At 49.3% G+C, this 21,308-nt stretch overlaps 1 protein-coding gene across 1 annotated transcript; it reads right to left on the minus strand.

The window, feature by feature from the left end:
* Positions 1–935: 935 nt before the first annotated feature.
* On the minus strand, positions 936–16,220 carry SLC9A6 (solute carrier family 9, subfamily A (NHE6, cation proton antiporter 6), member 6; the record flags this gene model as incomplete). Its single annotated transcript, XM_010179307.1, has 15 exons — positions 936–1,395; positions 2,411–2,516; positions 3,154–3,233; positions 4,446–4,476; positions 4,641–4,782; positions 5,226–5,337; positions 6,937–7,050; positions 7,261–7,349; positions 7,576–7,681; positions 7,902–8,043; positions 11,483–11,588; positions 13,902–14,014; positions 14,871–14,947; positions 15,618–15,695; positions 16,021–16,220. Coding segments are annotated over 15 exons (1,772 nt in total), but the record flags the coding sequence as incomplete, so codon positions are not given.
* Positions 16,221–21,308: the final 5,088 nt, after the last annotated feature.

A 21,308-nucleotide genomic window follows, 5' to 3' on the forward strand; every position in this document is an offset into this window, starting at 1 on the left:
CCTTGGAAAATAAAAATTTTTAAAAAATCATCAACTCGCAAACATTTCTCATTAAATGGTAAGAAAGACGAGAAAGGACGGGTGGGGATTACAGACACACAGCATGCTAAGGAGTCATTAAACAAAGTGCAATGATTTTTGACTATACAGGAGGACGGATGGACAACTCCCCTTCAGTACCACCCAAATGCTCAACACCTCTGGCGAGGTCCTGTGTCGATCTGTAGCTGTAAAGCTTGTGTTCGAGGTGTGCAGCTGCGGGAGCTCTGCACATCTCGGCCACATCCGTAACCGCAGGGAAGAGACTTGCTCGTGCAATGACACGGGCGCTTTCCAAACCTGAAATTTGGTTGCCAATTGAGGATTTGATGGCTGGTTCTAGAAAGCTGCTCGAGCCACACCTGAAAGATGGGCTCAGCCCTAAAATCTGTGCACACCTGGTGTAGCTTCTGTGGGATCACCTCCTTCCCCCAAACATGACTACAGACACAACCGTCCCTCCCTCCTGCTCCCATCCGAGCAGCTGGACACCCGCTGTCCCTGCTCTCAGCAACAGGGCTTGGGCTGAGGGCCACCACAAAGCAGAAAGTCTCCAGGTCCTAGCTCAGGTTCCCACAAAGCGAACAAGTTTTACCACTGGCCGCTGCCCGGCAAGAGGGTCTGTGGGCTGATTTCTTGCTGATATTTCAAAGGTGACTATCCAAAGATCAGGAAAAAAAAAACCCAATCCTCATCTGAATAGAAAGTGATTTCCACTGTTCGCCAGCACCTCCCTACCCCCCTCTCCCAGGTCCAAAGGATGAACAGGGAGTCAGCTCCTTTACTCACCCTGCTGGGAACTAAAGCCTTCGTCAAATCACACATTAAAGCAGCTCACTGTGTGCAAAAGACTCTTACGCTAAAACAGTTCCACCCTACACAGTGCAGTCAACACGGTTTTAAACTTAAATCTGCAGCTTGTTCTTTTACAAGTGCTTGGCAGAGAATATTTATATTCTTCTGACACCATATAAATAATATTTATACAGCTTAGACATTTTGAGACATGCATTAGACTTTAGGTAGTACATATTTCTTGACCATATATGCAAATATTACTGTCAATTAAACCGAGCAACCTTATGCCGGACCATGTCTTGCGTTATCCAGGATGTTTGACGGTGGCTCCGAATCGTCCATGGGAAGGACCAGGCGCGTTCCCCGGATCACGAGTTCGTGGTCCCCAAAAGCAAGCTCCCGATCGAGCGCATCTTCAGAGCTGTTTCCCACGAACCGCCGCGATGTGCCGCTGGACGCGACAGAGTCGGTGTTGACGGTGGAATCCCCGTAGGTCAGACTGATGTCCCCGTCGTTCAAAATGAGGTCAGAGTCATCGTCCTTCAGCTGCTCTTGATTCTGGGCAACAAACAGGAGGAAAATGCTGTTTGACTCTTCCTGAATAGCTATGTTTGAAATTGCACGGTGGTGTTGAACAAGCAGGTAGAGGCACCAAACCACAGGCTCTCCTGCACCATGACCATAACCACACACATCTCAGCCCAGCCGACTTGCACAAGACACTGACTTCTCTGCAGACTGCCTGAAAGGGCTCTCTTGGCTCTTTTTTCTGATGCCACAGCCAGATACACAGGAAAAGCAGTTCTGAGTGGCTTTGATCGGACTAAAATACCCGTGACGACAGGAATCGCATTGCTGACCCATCAGAGCCATCTCTGTTTTCTGCAGGGCACTTGACACTGATGCTTTGCAGGGAGGGCAAGAAAAGTCCTGCCACAGAGGGGCTGCTGGTATGGCAATGCTCCAAGTGCTGTGGCCCTGCTGGAGAGCTGTGCTGGCACTGGTCACCCGCAGACCATGAGAGGCCAAACCTGACCAGGAAACCCAGCTCCTCGAAGAGCACAGATACACACAGGCTCTGCAGCGCTAGTGGAAGATGTCACTGCTTATCAAAGCTGCTTGTCATCTCCTTGCCTCTCTGGGCTGCTCAAACAAGGGCTCTTTACCATTTCAGGAGAAAATCAGCCCTGATTCAGATGCTGGCAACCTTTCCAGCTGCGAGTGATGCAGCTGCATATACAGCTCAGCTGCAAGGCTGCAAGAAAGGAGGGGATGGGGAAACTGTGTCCTCCCAGCAGGGGCTGGGGAAGGACACTCGTGACAGCTTCCCTGTGACAGCCTCACTGAGGCAGTCACTGAGGAACCACCACAAAGACATCACGAGTCCCTTCATGACCAAACAGTCAGCTGGAAAAGCAAAATGCTCACGGGAATTAGCTCATCCACCAGTCCCAGTATCTGACCACCCAGGGTCCCAGCTCAATGCTGCAGAGCAGCATCCAAAAACTGTGCAGAAACATAAACGTGTAAAACGCCACTGACACAACAACAGAAAGGACACCGATGGACTCACCTCGTACGCCTGCGGACTTGTCAGGCACCGAGCAATAGGCCCACAGCACCCCGGGAGCGTGGTCGTCAGAGGAGGACCACTGTGTGTCAGCAGAGGCTTTAGATAGCTACAGAAAGGGTTAAGGAAGAAAGAGGACTAGGGCTGTGTTGGTAAGTCAAGGGGTGGGATGCAGAGGCAGTGGAGAAGGACTCCGTCTTGAGGAAATCACAGAAAAGAGAGAAACACAAGTCCCTGGAAGCACAAAATACATAAAGATGAGCAACATGAATGCAACCAAACACAGCAGGACATGAGCATACCAGGACACAGTCCCCGTAAGAAAAGGCTTATTAGCAGCATCACCCATCCCATCATCCTGTGCCTCTCCTGGCAAAGTGCTCCTCTGCTAATTCATGGCAAAGCGATGGCAAGGGAGGAGTGGCACGGATCTAGCAAGAAGGGTTACAAATGAGAAGAGCCCCTGCTACCTGACCACCTGCCACTGGGACCGGGGACCTCCTGGGCTTCCAGCCTTGGAGAGCTCAGCTTTGAACTGAGCTACTGCTGTGTGCCCACTGACATCGGCTGGAAATGGTAGTTTCTTGCAGCCACAGACATGAGGAAGTGTCAAAAACCAGCAGCGAGATGGGAAAGCAAACACTGGCTCCTCTGCTAAGGGGGGAGCGAGTCATGCTCTGAGCCAATGGAGCTGTGCAGGCAGACAGGATTTGACACGGTATGTGCCAAGCACCATTCAAGGATACTTGTGATCGAAGTTGTACCACATACGGAAGAGCCAGGCGCTTTCTGCCTTCGTACTCCTCCTCTCGCTTTCCGGAATGCCCTATGGGAGAGCAACACATTAAACAGAAGCAGGGCAACACGCCAAGACCTTCATCAGGGCCAGGAGCACCCCCCAGGACACCAGGCTATCTCCACGGGGACAAAGAAGACATACACCTTTTCACTGCGTCTTCAGAAGAAACCTTTGGGTTGCAGCAATTGTAAGGATGTTCACACCACAATGGTGCTTCCAGCACCGTACTGTGCATTTAGCAGCATGCAACAGCCTTAGGGAGGCGATATCAAAGCACAGAGTGACCATTTTTCTGCTAAAGCCTCCCAGTTTCAGGCCTAAAGGTTTAAAGTGCCTCGGAGCCAGTGATGGCATCCAGACATGACATTTAATAGCAACCAACAGGTCTGACCTCCATCAAATCTCATCCAAGATTTTTGTATGCAAATAAATATGTTATGGGGACTTCTTGCTTCCTTTTAGTCAGAGAAAAAAGTATAAAACTGTTTGGAGGGGACTATGAATACAATTACATATTTCACAGAAATTTGACTTTCAGATTTATGCCTTTAGCATCTGACACTTTCTCTCCATGAGGTGAACAGCCCAATAAATGGCTCTGAATAAAATGAAGCTCCAAGTAGAAGTCACGCTGAAATCAATCAGAGCCTCAGCCACAGCACGAGCGGGCTGCAGATGCACGAGACAGCTCGGGGCTCCCGGGCAGGAAAACTCCCAGCTCCACAGGGCTCCAGCACTTATCTCAGGGTGGCCGGTGGTCTCTGGGCTGCTGCATAACGACCCACAGGGAACTGGGGTCAAAAAGAGAGGTTGTGGGTAAAAGTGGGGTGGGAGATGCTACATAAAATGGGCCAGAAAATGGCATTTTTGTGCTGCCTTGGATGCTGGGATGAGGCAGAAAGCCTCCGTGTCATGCACATTTTGATATTTATTTCAGACCCAGCAAGGAAGAGGCTGAACCTACTGCAGCAGTAACGTGGACTGACTAAACAGTCCAGCATTACTTCTATGCCCTTCTTTCAAACTGAATAAAAGGAAGCCTTATTATAACCACAGAGAACACAGAAAAGCTATGACTCCCACTGACTGCAAACCCTTTCACCAGAGGAGCTAAAAACTCCCTACAACTGGAAGGGAGCGGAGCACAGATGGGCATTCACAGAGTCTCAATGTAACCTCTGCACCAATGAGCACAGTGCAAATTCCTCTACAGAGCCCGCCTGGCAGCGCCACACTCACCACAGTCTCCTGATCCGCATCCACACCGACCCTGTGGAGGAGAAAACAAGCACAGGGTCAGGATGAGCAATGCTGTGGGGTAGGGGGAAGGATGTGATCTTCCTCTTGTCTCTTAAAAACAAGCACCTTAATGTAAGAGTGGGAGGAGGAAGAAGATGTGCCGTGCTGGGAGAGCCCCACGCACGCTGCACTCACCGGATATTCAGGCAGGACAGCATGGCTGTGGTGCCCCCGCCGAAAACCCACACCGTGGGGGGCGTCGTGCTGAACATCATCTGCCGGGCGTAGGTGGCCGTGTCGCGGATGGCCAAGGCGAATGCCATGGCTCCTCGCAGCCCTGCCGGGAAGGGCCAGTAAAGGAGCTGCGTTAGCCCACAGCACCGGCAGTCGCCCCCACCACAGGCTTCCCCACCTGGGATTTACACCACGCCGCCCCACGTGCGATGCTGCCTCTCTGATGGGACGTCCACCGCTGGATGGGACCACAGTGCTTTAACAGTGATGATTTCACAGCGTACACTGCGAAAGCTGGGGTTACCACCAAAAAAGAAAGGCAAACCCTGCTCCTGCCTCACCCCAAGTGCTCAAGGGCAGGGCAGGAGAAGCTCATTCCCATATCTCAAAACCAAGGCTTTCACACCACTGAGCCTACAGGAGCCTTTTCCTGCCCACCCTCTTCTCCAGACACTGCCCGTAAGAGATTTAGAGTTGAATAAGGAATACTTCCAGGCACTCGGGGGCGAGGAAGTGTAGGTCGGAGGCAAGGTTGCGATAACATACCAGCAAACATCATCATATGCTGTAAATTTGTTCCAATCTTATTTCTTCTCCCCAAATTCAGTAAAAATGACAGTGGGTAAATGTTGGCACCTCTTCCTAGGAAGATAGCAAGCTGTATTGCACACATTAAGGAAATTGCTCTTTCTATGTCTCCCATCGCATCCCACCTCTGCACACAGAGTGGATTTCTGCTGCCTGATGGAAACACTGGGTAGCCTCAGCAATGCTGGTCCTCTAGATGCAAAGATAATAACCCAGTTCTGAATGCTACAGCACTGGGGGAAGAGCATGCTACTGCCTCACCAGGGCAAAGCACACATTGCAATTCAGGAATATCATACAGATACAAGCACAAATAAACAAGGAAAATGATGAGAGGGCAGATTAGATGGGTGAGAGGAGAGAAAAACCACCATTTCCTACTGTGTGCTCTCCCCTGCCGGGCCCATCTTCCACCCCAAGAATTATTTGTCCTCTGCGAAGCTCAAGTTATCTATCACAGCTGCCACAACCCCTCTGACATTCCCTGGCGTGCCACACTTCACAGCTGGGTTTGAAGCTTTAAGCCAAGTCCCATTCCCAAAGATTATTCAGCAAAATGAAAGCAGCCACAGTTGAGAAGGAAAAAAAAAAAAACCCCTCTAATACTCTTTCTGTTTTCATAGCCTGCGAGATACAAGAATCATCAGCCCTTTCATATTGCTTTTATCTTTGAAGCTGTGTCTTTTAATACCAGCACCCAGATGGCAAAAATAATCTTGGAGCCAGTATTCAGCACAGCTTCGAATAATATGGAAAATGCTTCCAGCTTTTATGTTCTTTCCTGAACATCAGGAATTTGCATAAGAGACGTATTTCATGATCTCTCTCATGAATGAGTTATTTCGTAAGTTAGCCGGTTCCTACCAGAGGCACAGCACAAAATTTCAGTCTCACCACCCAAACGGCATTTCCCTGCACTTTGTTCCCTTTACCCCACTGCCACCCCGCAAGAGCTCAAACTGAGTATTTTTTTTGAAATTCAGCAGACACTGCTACGAACCCACACGCCAGCATTGGCAAAGATAACAACGTTATATTTATCAGTATCAAACTGCTCCAGCGCAGGCAAAGGGTGGAAACAATCCTGCACATCTGAACTTGCTTCCCTGGAAAATTAAATAAGTTCCTTTAAAATGCTGGGTTTTATGAGATATAGCAGGGCTGATAGCTTGTTTCCATCAGCATCAGCCTGCACAAGGGGAAATCCTTTCTCATGACATCATTCAGAGGCATCTACTGTAGATTTAAATTTGCTATTTGACTGAAAAAACCCCTTTTTTCAGGGCCAACCAAATGGAATAGCAGAGGTCAGGTGGTTTCCATTTGCAAAGCCACTCCTGGTGCCACACCACCAAGCCTGGCACTTCAGCACTTTGCTCACTCTGCTCATCTTTGCTCATCTAATGCTGAGTCCCTGCAACAGCTAATTCAAATGCCCACAAAAAGGAGACAAGACGGGGTGGGGAGGGGGGAAGGCAAACAGAAATGCTGGGAAAAGAATCTCCATCTTCTTAAAATAACCAGCTAAGACAGCACTACATGAGAGAAATCCCCTTTTAAAATTAAAACTAGACTGACTGAAAAAAACCCCACACATCTGAATGAAATTGGGAAAAAGGCACCTCTCCTTTTCTTTTTTTTGTCTTAAAAAATGGGCTCCAAAGGATACAAAAGCCCCCACCACAAAGGTAGGGTTAAAGACGTGGTTCTGGAAAGTGAACAGCGCAAGGCCCATGTAGGAGAAGATGAAGTTTTCTGCCAAGAAATTCAGAAGCTCGAACAACTGAAAAACAAATTACCAGCGAGTTAGACATAACACAGATTTAACATGAAAAACATGTTAGCTCATCCATCACGCAAAAATACTTCTGCAGAAGCAACACCACTAAAACCCATCTGTAGAAAGACAGATGCACTTAATTCTGGTTAGAAGGAAGGAAAAAATACTGAACTTGAAATTCAGGGAGACTGAAGGGGGCTGAGGAGCTCTCACCTGCTTAGTTCTGTGTTGGGACTCTGTAGATAAGTTGTTGTAGGTATAATGGGCCTGCGTGATCCCGCAGAAGAGTACAGCCACCACACCTGAGGAGAAGAGGATCCCGTCAGACTTCTGGTCATGAAAAGGGAGCTGAGCTGCACCCCAGTAGTGTAGAGGACTTAATGCAATAACCCCAGAACCCAGAATCATTAAACATCCGAAAGCAGAGGGAGAGCCCTGGCTGCAGTCGATACTGGGAGAAGCAAAACTCGGCAGGCCCATCATCCCTGCAGATCTCCATCCCAGACACGGGGCTGTGCTGGAGCTTGCCTGTAAAGCCACACGCTTCGGCCAGCAGGAACGTGCTCCAGGACATCAGGAAGAACAAGCCGGTCTCCAGCAACGGGAACTCTCGAAGTTTGGTGAACTTGGTGACGTTGCAGATGGTTAAGGAAATTTGGAGAGAAACTGCAGGCTAAGAGGATATCAAATCCTGTTGTGTATCACTACATAGCCTGCCCTTAAAAAGGCTATGGCATTGCTTTTCATTAAGGCAGGCAAAAAAATCGTGACACACTTGGGTCTGGGTGAAAAGCAGTGTAGACAAAAAAGAAGTTGTTGTGTAAACACTTGAAAAAAACCAACGAGAAGGATATTAAAGCTGTCACAACTCCCGTAGCTGCTCCCATTGCAAAAGATCCACTGAATATCCCCAGGAAGATCCCGATGGACTTGAACATCGCTGTGACATCAAACGTGTGGCTGTTGTCACCCGCCGGCTGGTACGCGACGATTGAACTGCAAGAGGGAGGAAAAGCACACACAAGAACAAAATGCTCCTCCTTAGTGAGGAGGGAGAGGTGCCTCCACGGCGCTACGCAAGCTTTGCGAAGTTACGACCGCAGCAAACACGGAGCCCAAGAAATCAGGGAGACAAAACGCCAGCCCCACACTGCAGCAGTGTGCCCACCCTGCCCCGGGGAGTTGGGGATCCCCTTTGCTCCTGGCCAGCTTTCTGCTGTTCAGCCACACCTCCTAGGCAAGGCTCGGCATTTGCTCCTTCTAGACATTAGAGAGCATCAGATCAAAGCTCATCTCTTGCATGACCTCCTGCAAACGCATTGGTGAGGCGACAGTCCATCATTAACGATGGTATTTTGGGGGGTTTGGCATTAGCTCTCTATAAAGTCAGGCAAGCTGGGACCACAAGCATTGAATTGAGAAGCCTACATTTCTCCGTCGACTCCACCGAGGCGGCTGATGTGAATATCCCCTGGAGAACTGTAAATTACGCTGTTTTACCGCAGTTAACATGCCCTACATTGATTTGCGCTGCTCTGCGTTCTGAAGTGAAATACCAGAGGGCAGCAAGGCAAAAGGCACAGTGCCGGTTCGCAGCAGCAACGCTGCTTCTTCATCCACCAAACTCCAACAGATCTTTGTGATGAGATGGCAAATCAGTCTGCCACTGCTCCCACCTCTGAGTCTGCTCCCTCCCAGCTCCTGAGCCGTGCATCAGACGCTTCACTGTTTTACTTGGAAAGGCTGAGATACAGGGGTCCTCTATCCATCTCCTAAATCCCATTTTCATATCAACTCCATATTAGCTTTCTTCCATGTAAACTTACCAAAAACATCAGTTAGCAATCCCTCGGCTGGCTCTGTTAAAATTCTTGGATGTGAACTTTAAATAGTTGCTGTTTAACCTCCCAAGTTATGTTGGAATGAAAAGTTACTGCCTCGCATTCACACCCTGCAGCTTTCTCCTCTACCTACACACCAACATTTTTATGCAACATAAATGACAATCCTTCCCTTTCCAACACGTCACGGGTCACTTCCCTTGCTAAACTGCCCTGCTTGTAATACATTTCACTTTTCTGCATTGCCTTTTACACTGCAAGCCGCAGATTTCTCCTTTTGATTTAATTTCTTTCATCAACCCCACCCTCTACTTCCCATTCACCAACATGCTCTTATTCTGCGGCTTGGGGGTTTTTTAAACCCAGACTGGTTTCGTTTCCCTCCGTAACCAACTGTTTGGATGTCGGTTTTGTGTTTTAACCCACTACAGTTTTCCTTCTGGTTTTGCTTTTTGCATGCCTAACAAGACATTATTGCCAGCTGCCCTCTGTGTGCATTATTTCCCCCGCCCCCGTGGCATTTAGCCCCTGTGAAACCTCCCTTTGGAAGAAGCAGGCAGGGACCCTGCAGCTCCACTTACCCCCCTGCTCCTGAACAGCAGCCCCAGGACCCTGCTTCCCACCCACTTTTGGTTCTGGGTTCAATTCCTCTTCATACTGCAACCAGTTCCCTGCTGCAGAGGCAGGAGCAACGCGGCACAGATGCCGCTCCCCCAGCACAGGAGCAGACATTTATCCGGGATGGAAAGAAGGGAGAAGAGGAGCCTTGCAGGCACCGAGCTCCCAGCAGAAGCTGCAGAGGAGTCCCAGCTCCTCATCCTGCCCCAGCGTGAGGACAGTGCCCACAGTGGCCACTTTCACCACATGCGAGGAGCTGACAGTGCTTCTCAGGGCAATCACTGCTCAGCCAGCCATGGCTGGAGCTCCCCCCAGGACGAGGTGGGACCCACCACCTGCTGTCACCCAGGTGGCAGCTCCTCCATCACCACAGCCCATCCATCCAGAAACCACTCGATTCCTCACCTTCCCAGCTCACCCCTGCATCTCCTAACTGGGGAGCAGGTCTCCTGCTTGCAGGAGCAGAACCAATCCCCCATGGTTCCCCTACTTATGCCTCTGCTATGAAACAGGCAACTGCCACACTAAATTTAAAAAAGGGGAACCCTAAATAGGAGCTCTGGACTGTTCTCAGAGGAGCTCTCCTCCCTGGAGCAAGAGGCCTTCATCTCCTCCTTGCACCCAAGATGTGGTTGTGTCCTTGAGATACCTGCACCAACCCATAGCTACCGTGCTGGCCGAGGCCACCTCGCGCTGCTGGTGGTGACCGTGAAGACTATGACCACAGCAAGCTTTAAAACGGGTACGGGTTAACTGCTGAGAAACCCCTGAGAAGCTAGCATGCCACTGGGCCAGGCTGCACAAAAGCCTTGTGGCAAAATAACTGCTGACTGCAGCCTGGAGTTGCTGCTTTGGTGCAAATTATCTTATTTCAGGGACGGGGGGTGGATTGAATTCAGCTCGTGGAAAGAGGAAGGCAGGAAATCAGAGCTATGAAGCTGCTACTGAAACAGTGCAAGAGGCAAATCACTGCACACAGCACAGCCATCTGCGTGTGCGGAGATCCACCACAAATCATCACACTGATGCTGAACCCATCCGCTCCCACCCAGAGCCTCCCAGCAGAGGCTGGAAGACCCTCATCTCCTCCCCACTCGGGATCACTTCTTAAACATAGCCTGGCTGTGCAGCATTTACCCTCGCACCAGCAGTGACACATCCAGAGCGAGCAATACAAACAGCTCCAGAAACCTCAACAGAAGCATTCAATTCAGTAAACACAACCCATGCGGGTGGTGATACGCAGCTCACAATATGCTCCTTGCTGCCTCCACCTCAGGGAAACCCACGCAACCAGCACGCTGGAGTGACAAGTATTCCAGAAATATTTTCTGCATTAGTCTTAGCTATATGTTAACCTGTCACCATTGCGGATATTATGTATTTCTAAACAAATTCCTGTGATGGCAATACAGTGAAAATGGAGATAAAACATGTCCTACATGCAGAGGACATAATATATTAGAGTATAAAACATTATTTAGAAAGCCAGCAAGTTTCCCATGTGTTCAGTCCAGGGTATTAACTCCAGCTGTAACAAATCCCAACTTCTTGATGCACAGGAAGTGGGGAGAGAAAGGAAACAGCTGCTTTACCAACTACTTCCACCTAAACAAAAGCAGGTATTTGTGGATGGGAAGGAGGACAGGCAGGAGTAAAGCCATCAGCAAGGGGCTTCAGTGGAATCCTGTGGCTGAAAAGCAGACACATCTGGTTGGGTCAACTGGCTATAAAAGCAAAACAAAACTCTCCATCATGCAGAGGGAAGTTGTAAGGACAACCCGCAATCCTAAGCTGTGGTCTGCAATGAGGAGATGCATCAGAAGGCCACTGCAGCTTTTGGGGACACTTACTATGGAAATCTGCTTTTGCAAACACCAATGCTCTTATTTTACAGGAGCAAGGCCAAGAGGCTCCCCCCAAAACCTGACATGTAACATACATAACAATTAAAAATAAAAACAGAACACACTTACGAAGACAGCACTATGGCAACGGCATCATTGAGGACGCTTTCACCAAAGAGGAGGGCATACAGCTCAACATCAACCTGGAGCTCATGGAATATGGCAAGAACAGTCACTGACAAATAGAAAAATAGAGAGACATTCAAAAAGGTGCCATTATTTTGTGTAATCAAAGACAAAACATCCCTTTTTAGAAAGCTGCCTTCCTGCATGTCTGTGCCATGCTGCTGCGATGGTGCCAGCCGCCCCCTGTGCTCCCTTTGACAGCCCTGCCCTTTCACATTTGGGGTTGCTTTATCATTTGCCTTCTCCTCCGTTTACTAAAACACATCCTGGGCATTAGGTCTATTGAGTCTTTAGCAGGGAGACACGAGCAGACTCTGCTCTGAGCTTCCTGAGGGTCTGAGCTCATGGGCTGGACCACCCAGCTTTTGGGATGCTGTTAGCTCAGAGAATCGGGGAGAGTCTTCCTCCACCTGCAGAAGGCCAGGAAGATGCAGGCTTGTCCAGGACAATGGTTGTCTTTTCCTTCCAGCCCTGATATGCTGAGAGAAATCCTCAGATTTAACACAGGTTGACACACTGGAAGTGCCAGCGCAGATGTGTTAACGCCTTAGACATAACTGGAAAAATCCAGGCACCAGCTCAAACCCCATGTGGGGGTTTCTTGTGATTTATGGCCACAGGGCAGAGATCGGAACACCCTCCAGCCCTTCCATGATCCAGTGGCTCCTGGAAGATAATGAAAACGCAGCAGGTTTTGCATATCAGGCTTGCAAAAACATCACAACAGCTAAAGCAAGCAAGATGGTGCATCCTGCACAGCTCCGGCTGCTGCAGAGGACTGAGCTAATTCCAATCAGCTTTTGCGAAAGTCCTTTAAAACAGCATCCAGGGACTCATCTGTGCACAGTGAAAGGGGTTTAACCCATTTATGCACAGGGAGATGCTCCATTTTTTACCTGTGAATCTTCTTGTTCCTATTTCGAAGCCTGAAGAACTGACACGACACCAACAGCTCACCCGCAGCATTGCTAAGCGTTACTTCCACCTGTGGTCCTTGCCTGGCCTCTGCCCATCTGCCACCAGATCTACCACACCGCCATAACATCTGTGAGGGGCTCCCTGTTTTGCAAACGTGCCCCCCTCTCGATGCCGACACCCCGGCTAAGATATGGGGAGGATGCTCGACCTCGCAACCACATGGGAACAGCTCCTTGCTAAAGGAGCTGGTGGCCTGAACACATGCCCACCCAAGACACATACAGAGAAGCTGGGAAATCATTTTACCACCTTTTTTTTCTTAAATAAAAGTATCAGCAGTAATAACCACACCACAATGTGGCAAATCTTACTGAAACATCAAAAATAAAGTATCAAAGACTCATGGGGAATGCACATCTCACATCTCCACCTGGCAGATAGATGTAGCTACTGCCATGTTACGCTGCAGGTTATATTCTGCAGCGTTATTCTTGCATATATGTATATACATACAAGGTTCCTCATTTTGCCTTTGAAAACAGAAATGACTCATTTTTAAGATGAACCGGTAAAGGTCCCAATTCATCTGGAAACAAAAGCCACTGGCACTCATTTCAAAAAGGCAGAGGATTTGGCTTGTTCAGGCATGCAATCTCTCCCTTCCATGCAAAACTGACCAATATCTGCACTTAAAAAGATCTGCCAAAGCTACTGTAACATTGAGAGGGAGACATGGCCACCCCCAGCCCCACCAGGCTGGTCTGAAACGCAGAAGCCAGGCTGCAAGGGAAGAAATTCAAGCCCTGTTCAGCAAAGGGCAGGAGAGAGGAGAGGCTTTTTTGTGGTCCTGTGCTTTTAGGGGAAGCTGGAACATGCAAATAAACAGCTCCCATGTAAAAGTGATTGTGAACAAAGTGAAATTCAGTTGGACAGGGCACATTTTTCACAGTTTTGATTTACAAAGTGCTTTAGCAGACTAACCTGTCACTACTGTCCTTGGTATTGCTTGTTAAGATCAACCTTCAATTAGATTAGCACCTTCCAATTCCCACCCAAATGGAAGCAGAAGGAAATCAGATAAATGAACTAAAACTATCAACTGAACCCTCCCCACATTACACATCTTGTTCTGCTTCAGCCATTGGCACAGGATGGCAGACACACAGTGGACCTGTCCGAAAACCCAGCAAAGTCGAAAGAGAGACTGCTAGCACTTCAGTACAAACAAAGGTTTAGGAAAGCGGAGGTTTGGAAGGTATATTACGTGTAACTGGAAGGAAATAAAAAGGCATGGAGAGAAATCTGACCTCTAGAAATGTGGCAAGTAAACTCCAAGATTCTGAAAGAGAGAACTTCCACAGCATTCAGACTTTCTTCCCCCTTTACTACAACTCAGAACAGATCAAATAGGTAAAATGAGGGCAACAATTAGCATCTAACATACCTGGGTCCGTAGCCGATACGATGGCACCGAACAGGAGGCAGTCAGTGAAGTAGAAATCTCCCCCGAGCTGCCCAGTGGCTTTCATCAGCGTCACACAGCCATACACAACGGAGCTGGTGATTAGAAGAGGCAATTACTCATCTCTGCAGTGAATGAAACCGACAGTCAAATGGGCTCAATTCCCCTGAATTTGCCACATTAACCCCTACAGTTATCCAAACACCAGAATCCTGAAGAACTGCACTGGATAAGCTGAGGCTGGGGCAACCATAGTGCCTGCCACACCAGACCGTAAACAGGGCACCAGTGAGGAAACGGGACCAGAACTCCTCCACGAGCACAGCACAACTCAAGAGAAGCAGCAGCCAGGCTCGTGGGGTCTCACAGTCACTTCGCATTTCACATTAACACGTTTCAGTGAGATGACCTTGAAACGGCCAAAACTTTCAGCGAGGAACAGGTAATGTGGATGCTGAGTTTGCTTGAATCTATCAGACTCTTCAGTGGAAAACACCCTGCACCAGTCTGCATGTTACTATTCAGAGTGGGAATCATCCAGCTCCCTGCGCGCACAGGGATAAATAATCTGAAATACAATCTGTGCTTGCTGGGCACCTGCTTCCAGCAAGTAAGGACAGGACATGCATTTACGATCCTGCCCTCTACTCTTCTGTCTCACGCTCGTTAGGGCCGTGCTTTCAAGAACTTGAAGTTACTGCCTGTTTTTTCAAGACAATCTTCAGAAAAGTGTGAAACTTTCCTCACCACCTATATAAATATTCTATATGGGATGCTGCAAAAGCACTGTGCAATTAGAGAGCGATAACTTTGTCCACATAGCGAAAGTTTGGACAGTTAAATATTTGTATTAGTATTGGTATTGGTATTGGTATTGGTATTGGTATTGGTATTAGTATTAGTATTAGTATTAGTTCCCACAGAGGAACCAGACCAGCTCCAGTCACTCACCCAATCACCAGGCAGGAAATAGCAGTGCCGAGAAAAGCATATGCTAGGATGGATCCCAAGTTTCTGAAGAAGTGCCTCTAGAAGGAAGATTTTTTAAAAAAAAAATTAATTAGATTTTGCTAACCGTTTATTTCAAGCCTGCACAGGCACGCACACATTGTCCGCAGCAGCTTGACCCTAGCTCAGATGCCATACGATCAACAAGCACGGCTGAACAGTCCCCGGCACAGCGGTGTACACCACCAGACCAGCAGATGCTAATGTAGCACTAATAAACATGGATATATCATTTTTTTGTACCCATACGTTTAATAAGGTGCTGTTCTGGGTCCTGGGAACTGATTTCCTAACCCTGCAGCATTCCTCCTTCCTTCTCTCGCAAGCTAAACAGGATCATTTTCCTCTCCTTCCAAATCAGCATTTCAGAGCTGCTGCTTTTTAAAATCTTCCCACCCTCCTATGTGTTTTGAAAGTAAGGACGGCTGAAACGGCCTCGCTGACCTCAAAACCCCCCGTGCAAACTCATGCTGGAAATGGTTGAAGTCGCTGACCCTTCCCGGGGCAAAGGGGCAGATGAGACCAACCAGAGCACTCACAGCCTGGCTTCCTACAACCCTGCGTGTACGGGGAAAACTGTACCCAGCTCCGCAGCCTTGGCCTGCTGAGCAGGCGTTAAAGCACTCTCAAGTATTAAAAATGCTCTGGAGGCAGAGGAACTAAAAACACAGGCGCTGCAAAGACACGTACCCTTTTCAAGCTGTAGCCTGCATAAAATATAATTGGAGGAAGCAAAATGTTGAAAAATACTTCAGGATCAAAAGTCACCTGTTAATAAAAAAAAAACAAAACACAACAGTTAAATGCTTTGTTAAGACTTTGCAATATAACACACAAATAAGAATGTCATAGAAGATGTGTCTGGGATATTTTGGTGACACAGTCCAGAGTCTAAACAGCTCAAATTAAGCTCAACTGAAACTAGAGTTTATTACATTGTGTTCAACTTATAATTTATACTTGATCACCAGGTATAAAACTTCTGACCAAAGTTTTTTTAAAAGAAAAAACACTTAATCCAGCAGTTACAGGACCCATTCCCATGGAGGGAGTGGGGAGCATCACTCACCTCTCCAATCTCCGACTCCCTTACCTTTCTTAGCATCTCGTTATCCTGGACATTATTGAGCTCCTGGGCACTAATTTCTCCCTTCAGGGTGTACTCGTAGTACTTTCCACTGACATTCACCAGCAGCGTGGCCGGGCTGGTCTGCACTTGGCAGCTCAGCGTCACGTTGTTGACGTCGCTGGGGACATGGATGCCATAGCGCAGGACCACGCCAACCAGGACCCCTGAGGAGCGACACGCATCGGTGAGACAAGCCATGGCAAACTCCCGGGATGATCTCTTTGAGCATGGATGGAGCACCAGGCACGCCTGACACTCTGCTCAGCTGCTGAGCACAACCACCACCCAAATAATTGCCTGCTTGGTATCAAACCTTCCACATCCTTCCATGAGCCATGCAAACGCTCCGTGCTCATGCTGACTTTTTCACACCAGCCATAGACTGGTCTTGAAGGCTTTTAATGACCCAGCAACCAGTCAGGCCCTCGGCCCAGTGCAGTGAACGGCCAAAATCAAGGGCATGCCGGTTTTCTTAGGGCCAGCACTCTGGTGTGGCTGGCAACAAGCTGGGCAAGGCGCCGCTCACTCGTGCCCAAACCATGCACATTGCACCTGGAAACCTGACAGGATCATGTTTTGACACTACAGAAACACATTAAACCCTTCATTTTCGTAGGGGATTAAAACCAACACCCAGCAACCATCATGAATGCTTCGAGGAAGCGAGCATCCTTCATAAGATGCTGCAGCATGGCACAGCCTCCTCCCGCACCAGGGAGCTTTTGCAGCACCCAGCAGCGATCCCCATTTCATAAAATAGTGAAAGTTTTGCTTTCCTGGCCGACCACCTGGGCCTGCTCCTCGCCCTCTGCAAGCTTCAGCTCTGCACGATGAGTGGCAGCCCAAGAGCAGCCCCACCGCTGCCTGCGGCTCAGCTGTGCGCAGGAGTATCCTGGGCTTAATTTGCAAGTCAGCAATTTATACAGCGCTTTTCATTTACAGCACAGCTGAAGAGCCGCGCTCTGAGGCCTTGCACCCTGATTAACGGCATTCGCACGGTGCAGGTTTCTCTGGCTCCGTCCCACCCGCATGGTGTGCTGGGCATCCTCCTGGCAGAGCTTTTTGACATCTGCAGGCTGGGGAGGAGGGACGTCCTGCAGGACACCTTTCCACATAGCCTTTAGCACAAAAGGGTTTGGAAATTTCTTGGTTAGGGCAGTGCTGAGCCACCATAGAAATCCTGGATCTTAAGCCCATCTCTGCACCACATATTTATGAAAAGCTTTCAGAACTCATCACAGCAGTGACACAGATGGCTCATCCCAGGGACCAGGCTGACAGACGCAGGCTACTAGTGCTCTGGAAATAAAAGTATGGAAATGAAGAACGCAGAGATGCCACAGCACGTCTTTACGTGAGCGTGTGGTGCGGGGTGCATGGCACCACAGCACTGGGACAAAACCCCCAAGTTCCCTTCCACCCAGAAGATTATGACCCCCGAGGTACCATGGGAGACAACAAAAACTCTTCACTGGGACAAAGCAAGCTTCAGAGGGTTATTTACATCTGCTTATGAGCAGCTTTAAACAGCTACAGTGAGAATTCAAATGAAAGGGAGGCAAGTCTAGCCTGAGAGCTCATTTACCCTCTACCCTTGCAACTGTTCCTCCGCTCCTCCAGAGCAGGCAGCACCATGCTCTGCAGCTCTCCAGAGCTACCCAGGGTGGCTTTCAGAAAGTTGGGTTGTTTTGTTGAGTTTTGGGTTTTTTTTTAAAAAAAAAAGAAGTTTATTTTAGAGCTTCACACAGGACCCAGAAACCTCCAGCAGCAGGAGCTGTCTGTCTTTTCTCAGCTGAAAACTCATCCAGCAACACCTTTAAATGTCCCGGCTCAGTGCTGTGCGAGGAGGCCCTCAGGAGGAAGGAGGGACGGACACCCACATTGCTGCTGGGAATTCAGAAGGGATCCTGACTCATGCACCTCTCTGCTCCTAATCCCCATCCCAAAGCAGCACCACATCTGATAGCCCTGCTCTCCCTCCCCATCTTGCTTAGCCGGGCAGATGTTCCCAGCGCTGACAAAAAAACCTGCTGTGGCCAGGAATAGGATAAGGGAAAAGGGACATATAAACCTGCAATATCTGCCAAGACCACTGTGTTTGGGGCTCCAAAAATCAGGTATTTTATCTTGCACTGTAACAGACTGCCTGGGACACTCCCAGAGCCCTCCGGACCGGGGTGGGCAGACACCCACAAGTAAATCCACGTCCGCACAAGGAGCTCTCCATGTGCAAACCAGCCAGCGTCACACCAGCAGCTCCTGAGGCAGAGATTTCTCACAGGGAAAACACACACTGCTGCTCAGCTCAAAGCCAACTGCCATGCCAAGACCAAGATGACCCCACCACCGGCCCCTCCTGCCTACCTGTGGGTCTCTAACAAACCCTCCCCACCTCGCTGGAGGACAAACCTGATGTGGATACCAAGGCTTTTCAAATACCAAACCCAGTCCCGAGCTCAGGCTACCTGGATCAAGCCCAGGGGACCATGTAGGTCCTCCTGACGGTCTCTTAGGAAATGGTTCAAACTCTCTTGGCACTCGAAAGTCCGTCCCAGTAGCAAGCCGTGAGCCGCTCTGCCAGTATCGACATGCTTTTGCAGCCAAAAGTTTTACAAAAGTGGGTCCCAGGAGGGAGCAGAGCAGAGGGAACCTGACACTGAGGAAGCTGCCAGCTGAAAGCTGCAAGGAGTCAAGAAGCTAAAGACAAAGCTGGTAAATTGAGTTCTTTTATGCAAAGTGCAAGAGATTACATTCATTGCATTTCTCCCAACTTCATCAAAAAGAACAAAAGCCCATGGGCTTTTCTTTTAGGTGCTGCTGAACATTTCCGAGGTAAGGTTTTAAATGAAGAGTAATATATTACCATTCGGGCACTTAACAACAATGGAAGCACATGGGATCCCCCAGGCGAGCATCAATCTGGACACCAAAAAGGAAAGAAAAATGTAGCGAGCAACTGAAGACATCCTGACAACAGGCGATTTTGACATACATAATCCAGGGGCCAAGTGGGAACAAGTCCCAGGAAACTAAACTAGAGAAGCTCCTGCCACATCCACCAGACCCTGAGAAGAACTGAAACAAGGTTGTTCAGTTAATCATCCTCAACGTGGAGTGCCTCACATGTGGAAGCCTCATTTTAAATGCTGAAATGAAGCTTTGGGGCTACTGTCCACCCCTTGTGAAATGACTCCAGCCTCTGTTCAGCTCCTGAACATCAGCTCTGAGCCGACAGCGTGATTTGTAAGGTATAAATCCATTCGGAGCAAAAGCCTATAACTTAGAGCAAAAACCCTGACACCAAGGAAACTGTGATGCATTTCAGCAAGAAGAGATGTATGCAAAAGTTTTATTTTACTTAGTTGTTGGGGTTTTCTTCCTAATTAGAATAAGACAAGCTGTTACAAATTGCTTCTCTTGCCCAGGTTTCGGGGTCCATCCTGCAGCCTGCCTGCTGCAGCACTTCCACATTTTCAGTGGCCTTCCCCAAGGCTGGGGAGAGCCAAGCTTTGCTCCCTGCAGCTTTTTTGTCGCTGTAGAACAACAGCATCTCACCACTCCTTGGGAAATTTTTCCTAGGGCAGCTGCCACAACCTGAGAAGCAAATGCCAAAAACCTTGATAGCAGGAGAAAAACTGAGGATTTTCTGCATGGCCAGATGGGTGATGTTATCAATTTCGCCAGCAATCCTCTAAGCACAGTCTGCAAAAGAGCAGACCAAAAAGATGTGTTTTATAGATCAGCGGCTGACCAAAACAACCTGGGTTGTCCTCTGAGAACAACAGGAGCACTCACATGGGCCAGAGAGAACAGAGGATCAAGATGAAGAAAACTCCAAGAACAAGGTTAAGGGTGAATTTGAAAGCACAAAGGAATAGGAGGTTGGTGTGTCGGCAAGCACCGGGGGCAGCAGGAGAAGGCAGACTTTCCATGCTGGAAATACGTGCTCCCACCGCACACCTCCCATCCTGGGAGGTGACCACCCCTGCCCGGGACAGAAGGCCAGCGACGCCTGCACCTGCCTCAGTGGTGGCTTGCAGGAATCTGAAAAGGCAGACCAGTATTTTGTGCCTCTGGGCTGACACAAGTGTCACTACCCTTCAGACTCTAGAGCAAAGTTTCTGCTGGACTGGGGACTCGGCCACGTTGCTGCTCTGACCAAGCTTGGTCACACAGCACCCACGACCAGCACAGACAAGGACAGCGCTCAGCAGAAGACACCTTCTCAATCCTAACCTCAACAAATCTTGTCTGGCCACAGGAATCACTCCCCCAGCAAAACTCCTGGTCTTACTTTGGCTGAACTCCAAGTCACACTAGATAACCCACACAGAGTCACATACGGCATCTCCATAGTATGGCTCAGGCCACTTCACGAGGCCACATCACCTCACAAAAACCACAAGCCACCATTAAAATCCAACCAGCTATAGACCCACTTCTTGTGGGCACACACATGCAGCATCTCGCCAAGAGGTCCTGTTGCAGTGGGAGAAGGAACCACAAAAGTAGGCACTCATGCGCACAAGTCCCCGAGCAGCAGGACATAAAGCTGTCCTCCAGGCTCCTGAGCATGGCAAATGGTGGGTGCATCTCCCCAAATGACCTCTCCACTCTTCTTGGACAGCTTCTGGAAATTCAAGCACTCTAGGCATAGGGTAGAAAGACAACCTCTGGCCTCAGCATGCAGGATGGAAGGCTCATGACTGGCATAAAGCCTGTCAACGCAGACAGAATGTCCCCACTCTCGGCCCTGGAGCAGGGGAGTGGGACTTGCCAGTGCTTGGTGGCATGGTTTTGAGCTCACTCAGCACACGGTAGCCCCCAACCCCACCAGCTTCCCCTATGCTGCAGCCACCTGGGAGGTCGCCTGGGAAAACCCAACCAGTTCCTCACTGCTGGAGACTTTGGAGTAGAAAAAGAGAGCCCTGGATATCTGAGGTATGGAAAACAACCAACCCTCCCTCCAGAAACACCCAGATAATGTTCGGCACAGGGCGAGCCAGGACCAGAAGCGTAGCCTGGCCATCCCAGTGAGGGGATGCGGCGTGTCCCCTCAGATCCCCACACCCCTTCACCCACGCAACAAGCCCCATTGGCAAGGGGTCAGCGGTCACCGAAGAAGGAAACGAAGGGTGGGCTGTGGTCCCCACTAGTGATCCCACGAAGCCCAGTTGGCCCAGTGCAGAGCCAGGACTGGTTCGAATGGGGTTGCCAGTGCTCAGGGCAGGGCGGGCGGCCCACGGCGGGGA

Source organism: Mesitornis unicolor, unplaced genomic scaffold (assembly GCF_000695765.1).
Source record: "Mesitornis unicolor isolate BGI_N332 unplaced genomic scaffold, ASM69576v1 scaffold39692, whole genome shotgun sequence".
NCBI classification, from domain to species: Eukaryota; Metazoa; Chordata; class Aves; order Mesitornithiformes; family Mesitornithidae; genus Mesitornis; species Mesitornis unicolor.